The 24,931-nt window shown below is 40.4% G+C and overlaps 1 protein-coding gene across 1 annotated transcript in view; it reads left to right on the top strand.

Annotated features, from left to right (window-relative positions):
- The first annotated feature begins 7,631 nt into the window (after window positions 1–7,631).
- akirin1 (akirin 1) overlaps window positions 7,632–24,931 on the top strand; it is a 32,540-nt gene continuing 15,240 nt past the window's right edge. The window contains exons 1-3 of the mRNA XM_063033965.1: window positions 7,632–8,163; window positions 19,144–19,287; window positions 20,603–20,734. Of these exons, the coding sequence (XP_062890035.1) occupies window positions 7,974–8,163; window positions 19,144–19,287; window positions 20,603–20,734 (466 nt within the window). The 5' untranslated portion in view covers window positions 7,632–7,973. The remainder of the gene's footprint in view (window positions 8,164–19,143; window positions 19,288–20,602; window positions 20,735–24,931) is intronic.

The raw sequence follows: 24,931 nt of genomic DNA, 5'->3' as shown, positions 1-24,931 counted from the left end.
AGGCTGGTCCTGGGATTATTTCATAATTTACTGACATAATTACATATTACTATTTAACTATTTATAGTTCTATTACTAGTTATTATTTATGGTGCAACTGTAACAAAAAACAATTTCCCCCGGGATCAATAAAGTATGACTATGACCATGACTATGTGAATAAATACAAAAACAAGTATTAATTTCTCTTTAGTTAGCTGAGTGTTGATTTTTTTTCTGCTTATGCTCTTGCAAAGTGCCTTATGATTACTTACTGTTTTAGAAGTGAGACGTATGCAGGGTTTTCTTGTTTGGATTGATCCTTGCAAGAGAGAGGTGAAGTCAGCATAGAAATTGCATATGTAGATTAGAAATGAAAAATGAGGACAAATATTTGTAATCTATTCATTTCATAGAAAAAAATCAATAGCTTGCATAATGTTGAAACCTCAATTAAATATTATACTGTAAATTCTCTGACAGTAATTTAAAGATAATTGCAAGTTAATTTGTCTTTAGATGTACCTGTAAAATTATCAATAAAATTAGTGGTAATATATAGCAGGTGTCTAATCCGTTTATACATCCATAAAACTTAACTCATGGGCCACATTGCTGATCTGTGATAATATAATTTGTCCGGTTATAACGCACCAACAAAATTATGATTTTTCACAGACATAACTATCACTAGTGCAAAAAGAGAAAATCTCTTCAAGATTCCACTCCTTCATTAACTAAACGTAGTTCTATCCAAGCCACACAGACCATCAGCACAGGTGCACGACAAGGCTGAATGCTCAGCTCCCTGCTCTAAGCAAAACTCCAACACCATATGGAAATTTGCTGACGACACCACTGTTGCTGAACAAATCACGGGTGGTGGTGAGTCACTGAACAGCAGTGAGATGGGACACATGGTTGAATGTGCAACAACACAACATTTTGCTCAAAATCAGTACAACTAAAGAACCGATTGTTGACTCTGGGGAAGGGAAGGCGGGCGAATATATACCGGCCTACAATAGTGGACTGGTGGTGGAGTGGGTTAGCAGCTTTAAATTCCTGGGTGTTCATTTATCAGATTACCTATCCTAGATCTGGACAGGCTTTAAATTCCTGGGTGTTAAATTATCAGATTACCTGCCCTTGATCTTAGCAGGTTAAGAAGGTTCAACTAGTCACTGAATACTGTAACAAACTTCCACAGATGTATTGTTGAAAGTACCCTGACTGGTTGCATCATGGTCAGATATAGCAATTCTAATGCATAGGAACATAAGCTACAAAGAATAGCAGACAGAGTGCAATACATCACAGGTCCACCCCTCACCACAATTGGTAGTACCTACAAAGTTCAAAGTAAATTTGTAATCAAAATTCATACCTGTCACCATACACAACCCTGAGATTCATTTTCCTGTGGGCATACACAGTAAATCCAAGAAACACAATAGAATCAATGAAAGATCGCACCAAACAGAACAACCGACCAATGTGCAAAAGACAACAAATAATGCAAATACAACAGAAAAAAATAAACAATAAATATCAAGAACATGTGATGAAGAGTCCTTGAAAGTGAGCCCATTGGTTGTGGTGGGACAAGTGAAGTTGAGTGAAGTTTTCCCCTCTGGTTCAAGAGCCTGATGGTTGAGGGTTAATAGATATTCCTGAACCTGGTGGTGAGGGTGCTAAGGCTCCTGATGGTAGCGGTGAGAGGAGAGCATAGCCTGCATGGTGGGGGTCTTGGATGATAAATGCTGCTTTCCATCAGGTACTGCTTTTTGTCAAAATAAAAAGATGTGAAAAGCCCAGAGACATCTTATGTGGATCTGGGCGAACTTTAATCATCTTGCTCCAAAGAAGGCAGCTGTGAGACATTATTCAAACACTCTGCAGTCACAGACATAGTCAGTACTGAATCCATTGTTTACAGGAATCTGAGAATCCCCCATTCCCTTAAACTTTATCAGTGACATCGCTCAACCAGCCCAACTATTTTTATAGGTGTGTGGTGGACTGGGCTGTATCCACTACTTTTTGTAGGATTTTCTGTTCAAAGGCATTGGTATTTCCATACTAGGCCATGATACAACCAGCCAATATGCTTTCCACCACACACCTATAAAAATAGTTGGGCTGGTTGAGCGATGTCACTGATAAAATTTAAGGGAATGGGGGATTCTCAGATTCCTGTAAACAATGGATTCAGTACTGACTATGTCTGTGACTGCAGAGTGTTTGAATAATGTCTCACAGCTGCCTTCTTTGGAGCAAGATGATTAAAGTTCGCCCAGATCCACATAAGATGTCTCTGGGCTTTTCACATCTTTTTATTTTGACAAAAAGCAGTACCTGATGGAAATTAGACAGAACATTACTTTCTTAATTAAAACATAAATTTGACGGATGTTCTTATCTTTGTAATTAAGTTGTGGTTCCAGCAAGCCAGGTAGGAGATTCCTTTCTTTAATTAAGGTGGCTGGAGTGTCTAACAAATTGATTGTACTTTTGTATCAATAGTCCATTGACTTGGCCGGAATAATTATCAAACTGATCATTCTTTGTATCAATAGTCCATTGACTTGGCCGGAATGCTTATCAAATTGATTGTTCTTTTGTATTGGTGGCCTGACAATTCTGACATCAGGCATTGAACTTGTAGAAGTGCTGGGGAGATGAGAAAGGTTCTCTCCCTGATGTCTGGTCCAAGTTCACTCGCCAGCCGAGCTCGAAGAAATAAAAGGGTGAAAAGATAAGTAACTATCTTTTTGTGCTGTCGTTATTTGATCCAGCAAAGTTATGTTTACATCACAGCAACAAATTTGCACTCAACATCAGTTAGACCAAAGAATTGATTGTGGACTTCAGGAAGGGTAAGTCAAGGGAACACACATCAGTCTTCGTCGAGGAATCAGAAGTGGAAAGGATGAGTTGTTTCAAGTTCCTGGGAGTCAACTTTTCTGAGAATCTATCCTGGGCCGACGTATTGCTGCAATTACACAGAAGGCATGACAGTGGCTACATTGCATTAGGAGTTTGAGGAGAATTGGTATGTAACCAAAGGCATTCACAAATTTCTACCGATGTGTAAAATAGTAATTGGTTTGTTGTCATGGGGGATTTCAACTTCCCTAATATAAACTGGGACCTTCTTAATGCAAGAGGTTTAGATGGGGTAGAATTTGTTAAGTGTACCCAGGAAGGATTCTTGAATCAGTATGTGAATGGTCCAATGAGAGGAGGGGCTGTACTGGACCTAATATTGGGTAAGGAGCCTGGCCAGGTGACTGATCTTTCAGTGGATGAGAAGATAAGGAGCAGTGACCACAACTCCTTAACTTTCAGGATATCTGTAGTAAGGATAGGTATGGTCCTTGTGGGAGAGTTTTAAACTGGAGTAGGGCAAATTATGAGAGTACTAGGCAGGAAATAAAAAGAGTTAATTGGGAACACCCTTTCTCTGGCAAGACCACATCAGATATATGGAGTGTGTTTAAAGCTCAATTGCACAGAGTACAGGAAAGGTACTGTATGTTCCTGTAAGGCGGAAGGACAGGGATGGAAAGGTAAGCGACCCTTGGATGTCCAGAGAGGTGATGAATTTAGTCAAGAAGAAAAAGGCAAAGTATGTAAAGCTTCGCAAGTTAGGATCAAATGAAGCACATGAGGAGTATAAAGAGCCGGTAAAGAACGAAAGAAAGTAATTAGGAAAGCCGGGAGAGTTCATGCAAAGTCCTTGGCAAGTAGGATTAAATTGAATCCCAAGAGCAAGATGGTAACTAGGAAGAGGGTGGGACCACTCAAAGATAAAGAGGGGAATGTGGAGAATGTGAGGTACTTAATGAGTACTTTGCTTCAGCGTTTTCTTAAGAAGATGATATGGAGGAACAGGAGATCAGTGCTGACTGTATGAATATGTTAGGGCATTTAGAGGTCAAGGAGGAGGAAGTGTTTGGCCTCCTAATGAGTATTAAGGTGGATAAGTCCCCAGGGCCCGATGGGGTTTACCTCAGGTTATTGAAGGAGGCAAGAGACGAGATTGCCGGGGTCTTGATCAACATCTTTGTGTCCTCTCTAGCTACAGGTGAGCTCCCAGAGGACTGGAGAGTGGCTAATGTTTTACCTCTATTGAAGAAGGGAACAAGGGAAGATCCTGGGAACTATAGACCAGTGAGTGTAACGTCAGTTGTAGGGAAATTGTCAGAGAAATTTCTTAGGGGTAGGATATATGAGCATTCAGAAACCCATGGCCTAAATAGGGAGAGCCAGCATGACTTTATTAGGGCAGGTCGTGTCTTACCAACTTGACTGAGTTGTTTTGACAGTGTAATGAGAAAGATTGGTGAGGTAGGGCAGTGGGTGTTGTCTACTTGGATTTTACTAAGGCATTTGACAAAGTCCCTCATGTGACACTAATCCAGCAGTTTAAGATTTGGAGGCGAATTGGCTGTTTGGATTCAGAACTGGCTTGCCCATAGAAGACAGAGGGTGGTGGTTGAGGAATTTATTGGAGCTGGAGGACTGTAACTAATGGAGTTACACAGGGATCTGTGCTGGGACCTCTGCTGTATGTGATGTACATAAATGGCCTGGATGAAAATGTAAATGGGTACGTTATTAAATTTGCAGATGATACCAAGACTGGAGGAGTTGTGGATAGCATAGAAGACTGGGGAAGAATACAGCACGATCTGGACCAGTTGCAGATATGTGCTGAGAAACGGCAGATGGAGTTTAATCCTGATGTGACGTGTTGCACCTCAGCAGGGCAAATGCAAGAGCAAGTTCCTTAACAGTGTTGCTCTGCAGAGAGGTCTTGGGATCCAACTTCTTAGCTTATTGAAAGTGGCTACGCAGGTCGAGAAGGTGGTTAAGAAGGCCTATGGAATGCTTGCTTTTATTAGTTGAGGCATTGAGTTCAAAAGTCAAGAGGTTATGTCACAACTTTATAAAACTCTGGTTAGGTCACATCTGGAGTATCGCATACAGTGGGTTGCCCCACTATAGAAACATAGAAAAACATAGAAAATAGGTGCAGGAGTAGGCCATTCGGCCCTTCGAGCCTGCACCGCCATTCAGTATGATCATAGCTGATCATCCAACTCAGAACCCTGTACCAGCCTTCCCTCCATACCCCCTGATCCCTTTAGCCAGAAGGGCCATATCTAACTCCCTCTTAAATATAGCCAATGAACTGGCCTCAACCGTTTCCTGTGGCAGAGAATTCCACAGATTCACCACCCTCTGTGTGAAGAAGTTTTTCCTAATCTCGGTCCTAAAAGGCTTCCTCTTTATCCTCAAACTGTGACCCCTCGTTCTGGACTTCCCTAACATCGGGAACAATCTTCCTGCATCTAGCCTGTCCAATCCCTTTACGATTTTATACGTTTCAATAAGATCCCCCCTCAATCTTCTAAATTCCAACTATAGGAAGGATATTGAGGCTTTGGAGTGGGTGCAGAAGAGGTTTACCAGGATGCTGCCTGTTTTAGAGAGCATGTGCTATCACAAGAGGCTGGATAAACTTGGGTTGTTTCTCTGGAGCACCAGAGACTGAGGGGAGATCTGATAGAGGTTTACAAGTTTGTGAGAGGCATAGATAAGAGTGGATAGAGTGTATCTGTTTCTTGGAGTTGAAATTTCTGATACCAGAGAGCATGCACTGAAGACGAGAGGAGGTAGGTTCAAAGGGTAGGGAGGGGGGGAGGAAAGAGTATGTGAGGAGTAAGTTTTTTACCTAGAGAGTGGTGCATGCCTGGAATGGTGACAGAGGCAAATACATTAGAGGCTTTTAAAAGATGTTTGGATAGACACATGGATGGAAGGAAGATGGAGGGATATGGATATTGTGTAGGTAGGAGGGATGAGCTTTTGGGAAGATTGTTTGATTTACTTTTTAGCTGGTTCGGCTCAACATTGTGGGCCAAAGGGTCTGTTTCTGTGCTGTACTGTTTTATATTCTATGTCCTAACCTCTTTGAATATTGAATAGTGGTGTCTGTTCCAAAACACACTCACAATATGCTCATTTTGTTACAGTATTGAAGGATAGGTCCATGAATATACAGCCAACCAAAAGGTTAAATGACAAAGCAGATCTGTCTTGCACTGAACCTTAAGTGATAGGGATACGCCCTTAACAATGTGCAAATACCAGGAACCTTTGCATAGTACTGTAGTAATTTTATGTATTGCACTGTACTGCTGCTGCTGCTGCAAAAAAAAAACAAATTTTGTAACATATGTGAGCGATGATATACCTGATTCTGATGTGGGTCTCTATTGTAGACTGAGAATAGGAAAGAAGGCAGGGAGAGGGGAATCATGGTTGGGAAAGGGGGAAGAGGAGAAAGAGCGGGAAGCACCAGAGCAACATTCTGTAATGATCAATTAGCCAATTGCTTGGAATCATATGACCTTACCAGTTGTCTCAGGGCTGAGTGTGTCGGCACCCGTGCCACCCCCCACCCCTGCCACCTGTCCTACACCCCTCCTGAAGAGCTCTACTCTTACCATTCCCACCATCTTTTGCTCCTAACCACATTGATAGTACAGTACTGTGCAAAAGTTTTAGGGTCCCCAGCTATATGTATATATAGTGTGTGTGTGTGCGCTTTAGACTTTTGCATATTACTGTACCATCATATTTGAAAATAAGTAACTACAATTCCTATTTTTGGTTATCATTCAGAGACCTTGGCTGGCAATGTGGCAAGGTTAGTTGTGGTCAAGGGTAAATGCTCTCAGTCTTTTTCCTTCAGTTGTGGGTACAAGAACCAGAGGGTGCAGGTTTAAAGTGAGAAGTGAAATCTTTAATAGGACCTTGAAGGGCGACGAGCTCATGACGGCGGTGTGTATGTGGAAGCAGCTGCCAGAGGAAGTGGTTGAAACAGATGCAATAATTTTTGAAGGCAGTTGGAAAGGTACATGGATGGGAAAGACTTAGGAGGTTATGGCCCATCTTTCTCATTCATGTAACTTATGGGCTAAACGCTGGTCAGCATGGGCTAGTTGGGCCGAAAGGCCTGCCCCTGCCGTACCACTCTAGGACAGTCGTGATGGATAACATCATAAAGATGGATTTGAACAGCACCATTTGGCAGAGTGTTGGAGTCTGCGGTTATATGGTTGCTTGCGTGACTGTTTTGGGAGAACAAGAACATTTAAAGAACATCTCGCCGTTGTTTTAGTAAAAGAAACCCATTCCATTAAAAGGCGATGTGTGCTTTGAAAACTCCTGCAAACTTACTTTGGACGGGACGCTTTCACACGTTCACTACGTTGTAATAGATTATTAGTTTTGGAATGAATTGATGGAGCTGACAACTCTCACGCCGAGCCCGGGCAGCGCAGGCCTTCCCCACAACCTGTCTCTTTAATAACGTCTCTGGAAATGATTGGTGGGGGGGGGGGATCTGCATAAGTGCCTTCCGCGTAGCACTCATCCCTTCATCGGAGCGAAACGAATATTGAAGAGGAAGATAAGGGGATAGGAAATAAATAGTAGGGTTTGTAAGGAATAACGGAGCAAGCGCTGTATTTTGACGGGTTCCCCTCACGACCGCACCCCCCCCACCCGTACCCAGAGACAGGGCGGAGGGTGGCACAGTCCAGATTGTGACGTAGCACCGCCGCTGAAAGCGAGGCTGTTGCGGCTAGTCAGGCCGGGCCGGAGACGCCATTGCTGCCTGAGGAGCCGAGCCGAGCCGGAGCGGAGCTGCCAGCGGCTGAGGCGAGGGGACGACGCGCCACACCGACAGGGCGACCCTTCTCTCTCCCCGCTACCCACTAACCTTTCGTTTTCCAAAGAAACTCTTTTCGCCAAACAGCGCCCTGGGAGTAGATTTATATTTTCCCCCCTCTCTCTGTTGTTTGATATCGGGCGGGCCCCCGGAGCGGTCGGACCTTACAACCACCTCCCTCAGCCTTGTCTGGTCCGAGTCAGTCGCGGAGCTCCGGGCGTTCAAGGCGAGTTGGTGTCGGCGGATCATGGCGTGCGGGGCCACACTCAAGCGCAGCGTCGAGTTTGACGCGCTGCTCAGCCCTCAGTCGCCCAAGAGGAGGCGGTGCATGCCTTTGACGGGGCCGGGCGCCGGGACACCTTCACCGCAGAAGTACCTGAAAACAGAAGCGGCGGCCTTCGGCGGAGAGAGCTCCTCGGCGCACAAACTCACCCCAGGTAGGGGCGGCGGGGGACGGGGAGTCGGCGTAGCGGAGCTAGACAATGGTAGCACGGGGTTGGGGTTGATAGACGGCTTGGTGATGGAGGGGTGGGGGTGGTTGTGCAGCTCCTGGGCAAGACATCCAGCCTTGCTTTTTCAACCCCGCTTCTTGCTGTAGCCGGATTTCTAAATCGCCCATTTAAAAAAAAATAAATTGTGAGTGTAAATATAATCGATGTGGCTGATCGTTTCATTTTCACTGCCACCCACTCGGAAATGGCTGCCATTTTTTTGTTTAGTAAGGGGAGCCGTCTTTGATCGCTTCTGCATACACCTCACTGGCTTTTTCCGAGAATAAACTCAGTATTCTAATATGCAACTTGCTAGTGATGTGAGAGCTTTGGGGCAGCTGCTGTTTGTATCGCCCGTTCTGGGTGTCGTCATGTTGTGCACAAAAACAGTTGCAGCTTTTTAAAATTATTGCAACGTACTGGCATAATATTTGTAAGGCAGGAAGAGCTCGCATGGAATTGTCTTGCAATGTTTATACTATGTGCATTGAATTTTAAATTGAGCTTTTAGGTTTTTTTAACCTGGGGAGCAACCTGTCTTTCTGCGTAGTTAAAGGGCTTTGTTTATTGCGTTAATCTGAATCGTGGATTTCAATCATCGAAAAAATTGTTTTTGTTTTGAGATGAGCCATTTGCTGATTACACAAAGCTAGATGGCAGTATGGACTCTGAAGAGGCTGCAGTAGGGCTTCTGGGGGAATACGATTAGTGTCTGAATGGGCAGGACCATACCAGACGGCATGTGTGGAAAATTGAGATGACCTACTTGTAGTTTAAAAATTAGGAATGCAGTTAAAGCAGAGATACTGAAAGGTATTGGGTGTTCACAGGGACCTGGGTTCATTGAATGGAAATCACTGAAATGGAACATGCAGATTTAGCAAGTAGTTAAGGCGTAAGTGATTATTTCAAAACTACTGGTGCAGTAGAAATGTCTTGCTTTCGATTTGTAGGACCTTGGTGCGACTTTATTTGCAGTGTTATGAATAGGTCTAATCTCCTGAACTGGATAATAGTACTTGCTAAAAGTCTACCAAAGGATTATTTTGATTGCTGGATGTTTTGGGTTTTCTGTAAGGGGAATGGTTTAGTCAGACTAGTTCTAAATTTCTGGTGTTTATAAGATGAATTCATTGACCCTTTCAGGTTTTCAGCAGAGATTGGGAGAGTGGAAAGTTGTTTCTTCAAGCATGCATGTCCAGACTGGGGGTCAGTCTCAAAATGGGTCAGTCATTCAGGGGAAAAAAAATTACATGGAGTGGTGAACCTCAGGCAATCTGTGCTCAAGGAATCTGAACATTCAGTTGCTGAGTATTGGAGACTGATTTTTAGGCATTAAAGGGAATCTAACTATATGGAGTTAGTGCAGAAATTGGTTCTGATGCAAATGACTAGCTATGTTATTGAAAGGCAGAATAGGTGTTAAAAAGTTTATCTACTTTTATTTGCTGGTACATTGAGTGAAGCCTGTTTCTTAAAGCATTATAGACGCTTCTGCAGATGCATGTGTTTGGTGAATTTGCATAGCAAGCATGCTTGGATCCAAATGGATATTGGCTTAATTGGTGTGCTTTGATTAACAAACACTTTAATAAATGCAGTGCAACTTTTACATTTAAACTCAGCAGGGTTTCATGATTGATCTCTCCTTTTTTAATGCTATAAGAGTATAGGAAACAGATTTGAGGTGAATAACAGTAAACTTTGTGGGAATGGCCAAATGCTGTATGCTCACGTGATTGGCATTGGCTGAGCAGCCAGTTTAGTCACCATACTTAAGAAATTAGAGGTATTACCAGCCTGAGAAGTAGTTGATGGGAGGTGCCTAAAACTAGCATTCCTTCTTGAGCATTCTTTTATTTTTAAATGACATTGGTTGGTCTACTGCCGTGGAAACTTGGTTTATTGGTATTGTTCTGGGTGTTCTTTCCTGATTAATGTAATCTGAGTGCTTGTCATAATTTGACATTGGTTTATTATACATTTTAGCCCTGCAGTTTTGGTGCCCACTTTAGTTTGTTTCTTGTATTTTGTTCTGTAATGTCAGACTTCTTCTGATCTATGTTTGCTTTGCTTTGAAGCTGATCTCTCACAACTCATTACAGCTAACAAAAGACAGTGCTTTCTGTTAATGTAGTTGTTTCAGAATTGACAGTTTAAGTGCTTATTCTTTTCATTATTAACATAAACTGTTTTGTGGTATGTTCTGTTTCTTATGTGCCCTGTGACTTGTTTCAACTTTGTAATTGATTGTGTTATGAATTTATGCTGGGCTTAAATGTTCCTGTATCTTAGTTTAATTTTCCTGGATGGAATATTCTCTAAGCTATATTTTAGTGGTATCCAGTAAATCACTTCAAGCATTTATAGCTTTAAATGCAAATTATTACCATTGATTAAGATCTTAGTCTCAAACTCAGTAAGCTGTCTTACCAACTTGTAGGCTTTTGATAGGAGGAGGAAGGTGGGACTGAATGGTTTTGGTTTTTCTGTTTAGAGTAAAGTCTCATAATTATGTACTTATTCCATTGTGATGGCATGTCTCAAACATTGTTTTTTGGCCTGTCACTGAGTTCAGTTATGTAGCCTTGCTTCAAGATATCTGCACTACTTCCTCAATGGACTAAGGAAATTTTGCATGTACACTTTGATGCACCACAGAAGGCATCCTGTCTGGATGCATCATGGCTTGGTATGGTGAATGCAGCTTAAACATCATGGAAACCAGCCTCCATTCTAGTCTATCTATACTGGTAAAGATAACAGTATAGTCAAAGTTCCCACCCACCTGACCATTTTCTTTTCTTCCCTTCCCAAAAATGGGCAGAAGATGCAGAAGCCTGAAAGCACGTGCCACCAGGCTTAAGGGCAGCTTCTACCCTGCTGGTAAACTATTGAATGCTTCCTAGAATGAAAAGATGGACTCTTGACCTTTATAATCTATTTTGATGCAACACACATCAAAGTTGCTGGTGAACGCAGCAGGCCAGGCAGCATCTCTAGGAAGAGGTACAGTCGATGTTTCGGGCCGAGACTCTGTCCTGACGAAGGGTCTCGGCATGAAACGTCGACTGTACCTCTTCCTAGAGATGCTGCCTGGCCTGCTGCGTTCACCAGCAACTTTGAGTGTTGCTTGAATTTCTAGCATCTGCAGAATTCCTGTTGTTTGCGAATCTATTTTGATATGACCTTCCACTGTATTGTATGCCTGCACTGTACTTTGGCTGTAATACTAGCCTGCACTCTTATTGTTTTCCTTTGTACCTTGATGCATTATGGTAATTGATATGTGTGGGTGGTATGCAAGACAATTTTTTTCAGTGTAACTTGGTACTTATGACAATGATAAACCAATTTATATTCATAATTTCTGAATAATTCTGAACACTTGAAATGATCAAATAGTGGATTCTGGTTAATTGGGTCATCGGTTAATCAGGGCAGCCACTTATTTGGTCCAACTTTTAAAGGAAAAAAACTAATTGAGAGAAAAGCTAGATTTCCCTTCATTAGTTGGGACACCATGCCATTTAATTTGGACAGGAGATTGTTGCTGAAAGGTTTCTAACTAGTGTTGTGTTAAGTAAACAGTTTTTTAAAATAGTTGTGTGCATTTGTGTTCAAAAAGCAATGATTTTGTTGCTGTTAGTTGGCAAGATATAGGACAGCTTAGTACTGTCTTTCTCAATGCGATTTCAAGCATTCAGGCTTGGAGATGCCAGAAGTGAAAGTGAAACTATTTTACTACTTCGTTAAGAACTACAAAGAAGGTATTGACAATAGTCTTGAATGTTACAAAGAAACTGAATATTTGCAGGATGCAATTGTCAAAAATTGTATGAAGGCACTATCTGCACTAGGTGTCTGCTGATTTTGTTCATTTTCAATCAACAGACCATGGCAGCATTCACTGGAGGAATTCCTTCGATAGCTATTAGGATCTAATAGTTTTATATTGCAGTAGTACTGGTGGTCTAATTTGTTCTGTATTTCATTTAAATACTTAATTTGCTAGCAACACACAAAATGCTGGAGGAACTCAGCAAGCCAGGCAGCATCTATGAAAGCTGAGACCCTTCATCAAACATGGGGAAACATGTACTGCTGCTGGTGTGCCCCAATTAATCAGAATCCACTATATTTGCTAAAGCTGGATCTTCATTGCTTTAGAGATCTGAGTAAATGTAGGGTTTTCATCTATATGTTGCTTAATCAAGACACTAATATGCCAACTTTTAAGTTTAAAACACGTTCAGATTCTATCAGTATGTTAAACAGTTAATTTGTAATGAAAATGAAGAACTATCTTCAAGAAAAATGAAGGCAGTCTGGTCTTGTGTACTGAATTGATGTCTGAAGTTCTGGTAGATTTAAAACTAAACCATCAACATAATGGCATTGTAACAAACTAGAAACACTCCAGATTTCACCTTAATGAATACTTTTTTTCCCCTGAAGATTCCAATGTATTTGAGAAATTGGTTGGAAAATACAAAGTTGCTTGTGGAAGTTCTTCATAATTGCTATACTTTGTATGAAATATTTTCTTGTACCACTACCTTTTTTGCATTCATTGAGTTTGAGTATTGTCTTAAAGAGAAACTACAGTGGCATCAAAAGTTTGGGCACCCCGGTCAAAATTTCTATTACTGTGAATAGCGAAGCGAGTAAAAGATGACCTGATTTCCAAAAGGCATAAAATTAAAGATGACACATTTCTTTAATATTTTAAGCAAGATTACTTTTTTATTTCCATCTTTTACAGTTTCAAAATAACAAAAAAGGCAAAGGGCCTGAAGCAAATGTTTGGGCACCCTGCATGCACAGTAGGACAGTGCACCACCGCTCCAAAGTCTGCTAAATCTTCCTGAAGATCCTTTGCAGTCAAGCGGGGGTTTTGATTTGCCTTTCTAGCAATCCTATGAGCAGTTTTCTCCGAAAGTTTTCTTGGTCTTCCAGACCTCAACTTGACCTCCACCATTCCTGTTAACTGCCATTTCTTAATTACATTACGAACTGAGGAAACGGCTACCTGAAAACACTTTGCTATCTTATAGCCTTCTCCTGCTTTCTGGGCATCATTTATTTTAATTTTCAGAGTGCTAGGCAGCTGCTTAGAGGAGCCCATGGCTGCTGGTTGTTGGGACAAGGTTTGAGGGGTGAGGATATTTATAAAGCTTTGAAATTTTGTATCACCTGGCCTTTCCTAACGATGATTGTGAACAAGCCATAGCCCTAACAAGCTAAGGTCTGAGAGCTTGGTAAAAGTTATCTGACAGCTCAAATCTCTTGGGGTGCCCAAATTTTTGTATGGTGCTCCTTTCCTTTTTTTTCCACTCTAAAATTGTACAAAACAAAAATAATACACTAATCTTGCTTAAAATGTTGAAAAGAATGTGTCATCTTTAACTTTGACTTTTGGAGATCAGTTCATCTTCTGCTCAACTATTCACAGTAACAGGAATTTTGACGGAGGTGCCCGAACTTTTGCATGCCACTGTATGTAATCGGCCCTTTTTAAAAAGTATTAGGTAAGTCCTGCAGTGCTTTTTTAAAAAGTTTGTTACAAGACCATATGTTACCAGTTGTTTTGGTTATTTCACTCAATTTTGTCTGCCTTTTCATGGAGCTCCTCCTTTTCTCACATCAGTAATTTATCAGTGCTGTTATGAAATGAGATCATTTATATATCCAATTATCATGAAGTGTTGCAAGGAAAATTCACCGAGGTTTTTGGGTGTCTCCCTCAGAAAAGGATAAATTGGGAATAAAGAAGTAAGAGACCTAAATATCATGCCTGCTTTCAGTATTGAACATAGTACTGTAACTACGGTAGCTGCAGTATATACCATTCTGCAAAATGTAGACTTGCCCACATCCTGTAAATGAGAGAAGTGCATTCTTCATGCTGAATGTCAAAAATCAGAGCACAGTAGCAGGCCCTTCGGCCCATGATTTCTGTGACAACCAGTGAAACTCATCCCATCTGTCTCTATATACAGTAAATTCCAGTTAATTGGGAACAGTACATTTTGGCCCAATCAAGTGGCTACCCCAATTTGCTGAAATTTCATGGAAATAGAGTATTTTTAAAAAAAGACTGAGTAGTGAAGTATTTAAATGAAGTACAGAACAAGTACTATAAAACTGTAGCTCCTAATAGTTTTCAATGGAGGAATGCATATAGTGAATGCAATCAACTAAATCAGTGCAGACAATGGACTGCTTTAATACAATGCTATCGATGATTGCATCCTCCAAACCTTTTTCATTGTGACGTTCAAGATTGTCGATACCTTAATTCTATGCTGTTCCAAACTTGTTGAAGTAGTGAAATTGTTTCATTTTCACTCCTGGCCTTTTCTGGCATTTCTTAAGCCTCAGTGCTTGAAACCACATTGAGCAAAACAGTTTGGAATTGTCTTGCTTGCTGATTGAACACAACCAGCATAATTTTAAACTGTTCTCTCTAAGCGCCATTTAGTGTTTTAAATGCCACTCAAGTGCACATGACTGACACTAGTTAGAACCTGTTCAGCAACAGTTGTCTGCCCCAATTAAATGGCATGGGAATTAGCAAAGGGGATTCTGACAATTTTCTTAGTTTTTGTTCTATAAGAATTGTTCCACTAAGCTGCTGCCTTGATCAACCAGTGGACCAATAAAACTAGAATCCACTCATCTATGTCCCTCCATTCTTTCATGTATGCCTCTTAAATGCCACTATCATCTATAACAGTTGAGGATTGCAGGCACCTACCACTCCTGTGTAAAGATGAGACAAACTAGATTTACACTTAATGTTGAGTCTTTAGTTTCATCAAACCACAAGACCTTCTTCCATATATTTACAATATTTTCTAAATGACGCTTTGAAAAGTCTTTATGGGCAAAGATATGCTTTTACTGGTACATGTGGAAAAATCTAAAACTGCATCAGCCAGGTAATGGCATCCCTAGTATGGTGGAGGTAACATCATGCTATGGGGATATTTTTCAGCAGTAGGGACTGCAAATCTGGTCAGGACCAATGGGAGGATGAATGCTGCTAAATAGAGATCCTGGATAAAAACCTGCTAGCCTTTGCTGGAAAGCTTAAACCGAGAATGATAATCTTTCAGCAGGACAATTACCTAAAGCAAGCTGGAGCAACCATGGAGTGGCTTCCAATGATGTCCTTGAGTGATGCAGTCATTTCTGACCTTAATCTGATCGACCATCTCTGGCAAAACCTCAAGATTACTATTCACTGCCTCTCCCCAACTAACCTGGTAAAGCTTGAGCAATTTAGCAAGGCTCTCCATCACATGCAACGCTAATAGAGGCTTGCCCAAAAAATTCTGGCTGAATAACTGGAACAGGTGGTTCAACTAAGTGCCAAGCAAGGGGGGTTGAATACTTTTGAGCTGCTGACATTTTAGTATTAGATTAGATTATGAGGACACGCAGTCCTCGTTTATTGTCACTTAGTAATGCATGCATTAAAAAATGATACAGTTTTTGAGGTTTTTCAATTTTCCTTGTTTTGGACTCTGCTGTGGGGGAGCAGCATGTGACTCCCAAATTCTCAGTTAAATTGATCAGAATCCCTGGTTGTAACACATTTATATGAACAAAGGATTAGAGGCTGAAAACATTTTCAAGGCACTGTAAATATGACTATCAGTGATAATCTAATGCAAACGTTTTGTTTAATTAAACCAAATTCAGGAACATTTGCTGACAGCTAAAAATGCAGAAGCAAATTTGGTGGTGCAAAGCAGTTTAAGTTCTATTCAATCACATCAAACATGAAAAAAAAATGAACTAAGAAGAAGAGATGCTTTCTAGATGTCTAGTAGGATGTGACATGAGCTAATAAGTCCCTGCCTTTGCATGTAGTTGAGTATTGTTCTGATACCAACAAGAGTTAAACTTCAGAATTAAAACTGAGGATGGCCAAATTTCTATTAATGTTAAATTAGAACATTAGGTTTTAAAACTTTATTTAAAAAGTGTATGTAAACACTCTACATAGAAATTTATGTAGTGTTTCCCCAGGAACCCAAAATATTGATTGGGTTGCCCGAACAAGTTTGACCTGGTCTGTTTGCTGGTGTTGAGTTAGTGAGGAAACAACATAAGTTTTAATTACAAGCTGAAGCAGAGGCTGTTGAAAGGGGCAGAGCTGATAGAAATTGGGAATAAAAGTTCAAAATCAAGAACGGCATGCTTAGTAGCAGAGTGAAATATTTGTAAATCCTTAATGGCAGGGACTAATGTTTGATAACTTGTGCAAAGTGTTAAAATTCTTGATTGGGATGTTGAAGAATGGACAGGCCTCAACGAACAATATTTAGGAAATGCATGCCTTCAAAGAGTGCTTCCACGTAGTTGGTTAGGGTCTGAAGATTTAACACCAAGTTAGTGGTATATGGATTGGGCTGGTGATGTACCTATATATTTATTGCCTTTGTCCTTGATAGATGTCATGGATTTTGTGTGCTGGTCACATGGCAATCAATCTGATGATGGAGTGCCATTTCAGCAAACTCCTTGTCCTGGATATTAAGTGTTTTTTTGTTAGAGCTATACTGACAAAATATCTATTTATGGAAAGGTCATTGATAGGTACTGACAATGGTCGGGTACAAGGCTGCCTGCCATTTCATATTTTCCTGTGATGCTCAATGATTTCCAATACTTAGACCTGAGTAGTTGTGGAAAAACGCAGACCCATCTCCGAACAGATTATTGGTATGCATTGCTCCACATAATGGAATTGGGGGAAAAGCAACCCCATTAAATTTGTCACTTTTGGTAACAAGATTATGGAATCTGGAGTACAAGTAATTAGTATTACAGCTGTAATGTGGGCAAGTGCCATGCCTTTAAATTTATCAGTGCTCTGAACTGTTTCAGTCCAGATGGAATCAAATTGGCTGAAGATAGGAGTTCTGTTATGGGGATTCCAAGAGTGGATTATCTTGTACATGTGACTAAATGTGGCTGCTTCTGCATTTTTTCTGCATTTCTCCAGTCATTGTTGAGGATGGGATGTTCTTGGAGCTGCCTGCCATGGCAAGAAATGCTGAGTTGATGTGTTGGTATGGGCTTGTTTCACTTGTCATACCTGGTGTTACCCCAGCATGCCCTTTTGCACTCGTTGAACTGAGTTTGGCCTTCTCCCCCACTCTCACCCCTTCAGAGTGATTAATTTCTCATAAATTGGCATATTCTACATGATACAGTTTGGGATTGTCACACTTCTGAAGGCCCATGGGATCTTGAGGATGCACAGTTTTGAGCTGCCCATCTTTCAGGTTTTAAAGCAACACTGCAGATGCTGGACAACTGAAGATGAGAATGTACTGGAGATGCTTAGCACAATCATTTCCCATTTCTGATGGTGCCTTTGACTCAAATATTATTTCTCTGCAGAGGTGCTGTTAGTCCGAAGTATTTTCTGTTGTCATTGGTACTTAATTGCCCATTCTGTTTTTATTTCTATTGGGTCCTCTTAGCATCTTTAAAGATGGCATTTGAAGGACTATAGTAGCCATCCACAAATACTGCCATGGGCAGATGCGTTTTGCAACAGTTAGAAAATGTGGTCAAATAAGTTTTCCTCATTGGTTCACTGCCAATGACTTAGTGGTAGCTATGTCTGTGAAGGTTATTAGGAAGAAGTTTTCTTACTGTAACTTAATGCTGTGAAACCTCAGTCTCTAGAGTTTATGTTGAAGATTCTCAGAGCTACTCGTTCTTTATCCACTACTGCCTCTTCTGTTGGCCTTGTGCTATTTGAGTTGTGGAGGAATCTGATGTGTTGTAAACAATGTTTGAGTACAAATGTCAGGAGTTGCTTCACTATTCTTTGAATTGGTTCTCCTGGTTTAGATAACAACCTTCAGATGTTTGCAGGAACTTTTATCCATAAGGTGGACAGGCTATTCAGACTTGGTACCAAGGTCAATGCCGGTGATCCACCTGGTTTTATTTAGTTTTAACTTATTTGCTAGTGCAACTATTTCTGGTCAAGGTGGTGCCTGTGTGCAGCACTCCTTTGGTCGATATCTTCTGAATAGATCATCAGCCATATTTCACTTAGGTTTTGTTTTTTTTGTCATGAATGTGATTCTGGAGTTGTTGGAACCTGTTATTTGCAGTTTGGAGATGGTTTGGGTGTTTCAGTACTCTGTAGTTTCTGGGTTGCAGAGGCAGCACGCAGGAATCTCGTGAGCAGGCTGTGTGCCGATGTTTGACTCCATTTTACCGACTCAAGTGACAAGGGAGATTGAAATACTGGCTGCTTGCCTTTTTATCACTGGGGGTCGCTCTGCTATTGAGAGGGGGGTGCTGAGATTGCTCTGCTATGGAGGAGAATGTTGCCCAGGTTTTTTGCATTTTTGAATGTGGACTTGGAATGTAGACTTGTAAGTGTATTGTGTTTCTTGCCCTATCTTCCTTGTTTTTAATGTGCGGGGGGGGGAATTTGGGGGTTGATGATTGGGCTGCCGTTCATTCTTGATTTCATAACTATCTGGGGAAGAATTTCACAGTTGAATACTTTGATAACGAACCTTTGAACTAAACCCTATTATTAAGGCCAGATATGGGAAGGGCATTGATGCATTTCCGTGACAATCCAGTGTTCCATGACAACACTAAAGGCTTATTTATATTTTAAAAAAATCTCAACTGCCGTGAGTCAATTTGAGCCCTCATTTCACAATTCAAACAATGTCTAGGACACTTGTTCAGGGTTTGTCATTGTTATGTTTTAATATACTACTGAAAGGACATGTGGTTGTTTACCTTTTGAAATGCACAGTCTACATTCTGTAAAGATGTGGCGTTTATTATTAGATTTTTAAAAAAACTTGACCTTGTGACATGTTATATTGCTAATTTTTACTTATTTTCACTTTCCTATTAAAATTACAGAACAAATATTTCAGAACATCAAACAAGAATATAGCCGTTTCCAATGGAGGCGACAGTTGGAAGGAAGTTTTAATCAAAGTGAGACGAGCTGTTCTGCTGAGGGATCATCTAACAGTTTATTACTAAATGCCCCGACTTCACCGGGTAAGTGAGATTTCCAAAATATTTTAATCTTCAGTATATTTTTAGTCCACTTTAGTCAAAGAATCACTTGATCTGCTTCCCACTAAGCCTCTGGTTTATGACAAAATAGAACAGTGCAGAATTATATGGGCTGACCTATTATAAACCTTTTCCACAATCAGTCTAACTCTTTACTCCTACATAGCCCATAATCTTCCATTTTACTTGTATCCATAAGTGTTTCTTAAATGCCCCCTATTGTTTTAGCCTCTCCCACCACCCTCAGTGTGTTCCAGGCACATACCATGCTCTGTGATGGGTTGGGGGGGGAGGGGGAAGAGAAAATAACCTGACTGCCTTCACTTCCCTGTACTCTTGAAATGGAAGACTTCCAGTATTGGCCATTGTCACTGTGGGGGAAAAGTTGCTGGCTGTCCACTCATTTCCCCTCAATCATACCTCTTATCAAGTCACCTCCTTAGACAGCATCTTTGCAGCAAATCCAGACACCATGTTGTTAAATCTCTTCTGCACCCCTTAAAGCTTCCAAAACTGAACATGATACTTTTCAAGTGTGCTACAGCCAGAGTTGTATAGAGCTGCAGCACAACCACATGGCTTTTGAACTCAATCCCCTAACTAAAGCATACCAAGCACCCTATAAACTTGTGTGGCAACTTTGAGGAATCTATGGACTTGGGCCCTGATATCCGTCTGTTCCTCCACACTGTTAAGAATCCTACAATTAACCTTGTATGTCACCCTCAAGTTCCATTCTTCCAAACTTGCACTTCCTTACACTCTCTTTTTGAACTTCATCTGCCATTTCTCTGCTTGAGTCTGTATCCCATTGTAACCTGTGACAACCTTCCATACTATTCTGAACATGTTATCTATAAACTTAGTAACACACCTTTTCACTCCCTGGAAGTCATTTATACGAATCACAAAGAGCAAAGGGGTCCCAGCACAGATCCCTGCAGAACACCACCTGCAGGCAGAGTATGCTCCGTCTTCTACGACTACTACTACTGCTGTCTCTATGGCAAGCCAATTCCGATTCTGTGCAGCTAGTTTCCATAGATACCGTGCCTTAGTTTGTGAATGAGGCTACCTATCTTGTGTTTTGATAAGATTCCCCATGGAAATAGGTAAGTGGTTCCTGGTGTTTCAGATTAATGAGTGCGTGTTCAGTGAATGATAGACCTAAAGCTGTTAAGCTATTGGGTGGATGTACCAAGTGGAGTCGTGTGATAGGTTTTGTGTTTAATGGAGTCGTGGCTATTAAATGACTTTTGGCTCCATACCTATTGTCTGACCATTGTTTCTTTCATAGGTACATTATCAAAGAAAGATCAGCCTTTATTCACATTACGGCAGGTTGGGATAATCTGTGAGCGTCTCCTTAAAGACCATGAAAGCAAGATCCGGGAAGAATATGAACAAGTTCTAAATACAAAACTTGCAGGCAAGAGCATCACAAAAATAATTAATTACCTGGAGAACTTAAAGTTGTATCCAAAAGAGAAAGGGAAATGTAACCATGAAAATAGACTTGAGTTGCAGTGACCATGTTTATTGGTAACCTGTATTTACAATCTAAGTTGTCTGTCAATGGGGGGAGGAAGAAGGAGGAGAAAAATTTTGTAAAACATGCTACAATATTTTTGACTGACCCTTCTAATTCCTATTATCAGTCATCAGATTATACACTTACCTATAATTCTGGAAATCTTTTACAATTAAATATTATAGGAAACTGCTTCATTTTCTCCCTCTTTCCTGCCAATTGTGCTCGCTATTCTTCACATTCATCTTAAGAATTTTTAAAACCAGATATTTTGACTAGGTATTTGAATGTTTATGGTTAAGAATTTTTATACTACGAAGGTAAATTGTTTATAGAAATCAAAGTACATAAGCTTTTTGTAAGAAATTATTCTTGCTTTCTTAATCTTGATTTAATCGTATTAATTTTAATGAGAAACGCTTAGTTCCGTTAAAAGACTTACTCACTTAATTCCACTCCCTTGTCATTTTAGTTCTTCAAATTTAATATAAAGTCAATTGAGAGAAGTAAAGGTTTCCTTTCAGTTAAATTTATTCAGGGCCTTTTCTCTAACTTTCGCACCTCTTGGTGTTAATGTACTTCTGTTGGGATGCTCCTCTGCCTCGAGGCTTCAGGGAAAGTGGCTAGTATTCTCTAATCCAGGCAAAGCCAAGTGAATCACTTGAGCAACCTCTCCAAACCTTCCACATCTTTCCTGTAATGATCAGAACTGCACAATTCTCCAAATGAGACCAATTCAAAATTTTATGCAGACGCAACATGACTTCCCTGTTTTTTTTTTACTCAATGCCACAACCAGTCAAAGGCAGGCATGTCTTGTGCGTTCTTTACTATCCTGTTTACTTGTATGGCCACTATTAGGGAGCAGTGAATTTGCATCCCTAGACCCTCTGTCATTAGTACTCACCAGGGTCCTTGTGCCATTTGCAGTATAAATTCCTCATGCTTTTTGCAGCAATTTGTCTGTTTTAAACTCAATCTGCTTCTAAGCTCTAGTTTCTACTGCTCTGTATCCTGTTGAATCCTTAGAAACATAGAAAACCTACAGTGCAATACAGGCCCTTTGGCCCACAAAGCTGTGCCAAACTTGTCCTTACCTTAGAATTACCTAGGCTTTCCGATAGCCCTCTATTTTTCTAAGCTCCATGTATCCATCCAGGAGTCTCTTAAAAGACCCTATCATTTCTGCCTTCACTGCTGCCGGCAGCTCATTCCACGCACTCACCACTCTCTGCATAGTTAACATTCCTCGCTATCCACAACTCCCAATTTTTGGCTCATCTGCAAATTTGCTAATCAGCCACCCACCTTTTCATTCAAATCATTTGTATAAATCACAAACAAAAAATCCCTGGGATTCAATCTAAGAAGTCTTCATGATTCTCGTGTGCTTCTGTATTTGTTTTTCGCAAGGGATCTTATTGAAAGCTTCCCTAAAGTCAATGTATAAAGCATCCCTTGCCCTTCTCAAAAAAAAGTCTTGGGTTTAAGATACTCAATTCTCTTCTTTCAAACCCCCCCCCCCCCACCAATCAATGAATTGATCTTTATTGATGGAGGACTTATCAGCCTATATTTTTCTGATTTGTCTCTATTGTACTTTCAAGCTGGAACATAATTGGTTATTCTGCCATTCTCGAGGACTTTGCTTGTGGCTAAAGAGGATAGAGATTTTTGCAAGCCCCGATCAATCTCTGGCTTTCCTATAAACTATAGATCCTACCAGAACCTCGGGGCTTGGTCCATAATACCAAAAGATATAGGAGCCATTTGGCCCATTGGGTTTGCTCCATTTCATCATGGCTAATCCAATTTTCCCCTTAGCCCCATCTCCTACCTTTTTCCTCCTCTTCTCTCTTCCCCCCCCCCCCCCACCCACCACCAAAATGCCCTGATCCAGTGGTCTCCAACCACCGGGCCGCGAGGAAATGATATGATTTGGCGATATGAGTCAGCTGCACCTTTCCTCATTCCTTGTCAGGCCCACTGTTGAACTTGAATGCACGCGAGGTCATTACGCACGCGTCATCCATGTCAGCGCGGGAAGAAGATCAACTCCCCTAGCTTGCAAATGATGGCGGGCTGAAAAGTATGTTTGACATAACATCTCTGTTGACATTCTGGATCAAAGTCGAGGCTAAATATCCTAAGATAGCCACGAAAGCACTGAAAACGTTGCTTCCATTTCCAACATCTCTCTGCACAGCGGGGTTTTCTGCAGTGAATGCAACGAAAACTAAATTGCAGAATAGACTGGACATAAGGAACCCCCTTCGAGTATCACTGTCTCCCATCACCCCTCGATGGGACCGTCTTGTTGCAGGGAAACAAGCCCAGGGCTCCCACTGATTCAGCAATATTGGTGTGTTGCAATGATTTCATATGTTCATACGAGGAAAATATGCGCTGTTTAATATCCAAATGTTACTTAAAATGTTATGATGCTATTGACTTAAAAGTGACTTATAATTGACTTATCCCTATATTCATACGAGGAAAATATGCGGTGTGTTTAATATTAAATTCGTTAGATAAATCCTTTTAGAAACGAAATTGTGTATTAGCCACTTATAATTGACTTATCACCTATATTCCGATCGTGATCTCTCTTCCCCCCCGCCCCAAGGTTGCCAACCATCCCATATTAGCCGGGACATCCAGTATATTGGGCTAAATTGGTTTGTCCCATACGGCACCGCCCTTGTTCCGTATTTCCTCCACTAAGGTAGAGCGTTCCTATGAAACCTTTCATGCCGAAATGGCATAAAGCGAAGAAGCAATTACCATTAATTTATATGGGAAAAATGTTTTAAGCGTTCCCAGACCTTAAAAGAAAACCTACCAAATCATACCAAATAACACATAAAACCTAAAATAACACTAACATATAGTAAAAGCAGGAATGATATGATAAATACAGTCTATATAAAGTAGAAATAATGTATGTACAGTGTAGTTTCACTGAACAGAATCACCAAAAACAATTTGTAGAAAAAAATCGGCACATACACACATGCGCAAGTCATGCATGCGCACACAGGTGCCCGCGCAAGGCTTCATGGTAGTCTTACTTGGGGTAAACCCAAGTGTCCCGTATTTGACTGCTTTTCTTTCTTTTTAAATCTTTTTATTGAATAAGTATACAAAAAGGTAAACCATATAAACATTAATACAATGTTAAAATATAATAAAATTCCAGAAGGTATCAATACCAAAAAAAATACAAATACTACAAACAATGTAATTTAAACATAAGAAACCAAGATAACATAATAGTATACTAAATTTTATATATATCAATGGAAAAAAAAGAAAAAAAACCCCCAAAAAAAAACCCACCGTGCAACTAACTAAAAGCAAAGCAAAGCAATGGGCTAACTTGAAACCAAACAGAGTTAAACTTAAAATCACGTCCTCAATCCCGACCTCCATTAAAAACAGTGGAAAAAAAAAACAAGAAGGGTATATATTACATTAAATGAAAATATCGAATAAAAGGTCCCCAAATCTGTTCAAATTTAAATGAAGAATCATAAAGGTTACTTCTAATTTTCTCCAGATTCAAACATAAAATCGTCTGAGAGAACCAAAAAAAGGTAGTTGGAGCATTAAGCTCTTTCCAATGTTGTAAAATACATCTTTTCGCCATTAAAGTAAGAAATGCGATCATTCTACGGGCTGAAGGGGAAAGATTACTAGAAATTTTGGGTAGTCCAAAGATAGCAGTAATAGGGTGAGGAGAGATATCTATATTTACTACCTTAGAAATAATATTAAAAATATCTCTCCAAAAAGTTTCCAAAGTAGGACAAGACCAGAACATACGAGTTAAAGAGGCTATCTGCCCCGAACATCTATCACAAAAAGGATTAATATGCGAGTAAAAACGCACTAACTTATCTTTGGACATATGTGCTCTATGAACCACTTTAAATTGAATTAGGGAATGTTTAGCACAAATAGAGGAAGTATTAACTAATTGTAAAATCTGCCCCCAATCATCCACAGAAATGGTAAGCCCCAATTCCTGTTCCCAATCTACCCTAATCTTATCAAATGGAGCTTTCCTAAGTTTCATAATAATATTATAAATCA

The sequence above is a fragment of the Mobula hypostoma genome, chromosome 26, assembly GCF_963921235.1.
Source record: "Mobula hypostoma chromosome 26, sMobHyp1.1, whole genome shotgun sequence".
Lineage (NCBI taxonomy): Eukaryota > Metazoa > Chordata > Chondrichthyes > Myliobatiformes > Myliobatidae > Mobula > Mobula hypostoma.
The sequence above is the reverse complement of the archived record's forward strand: the minus strand, read 5'-3'. Positions and strand labels throughout refer to the sequence as shown.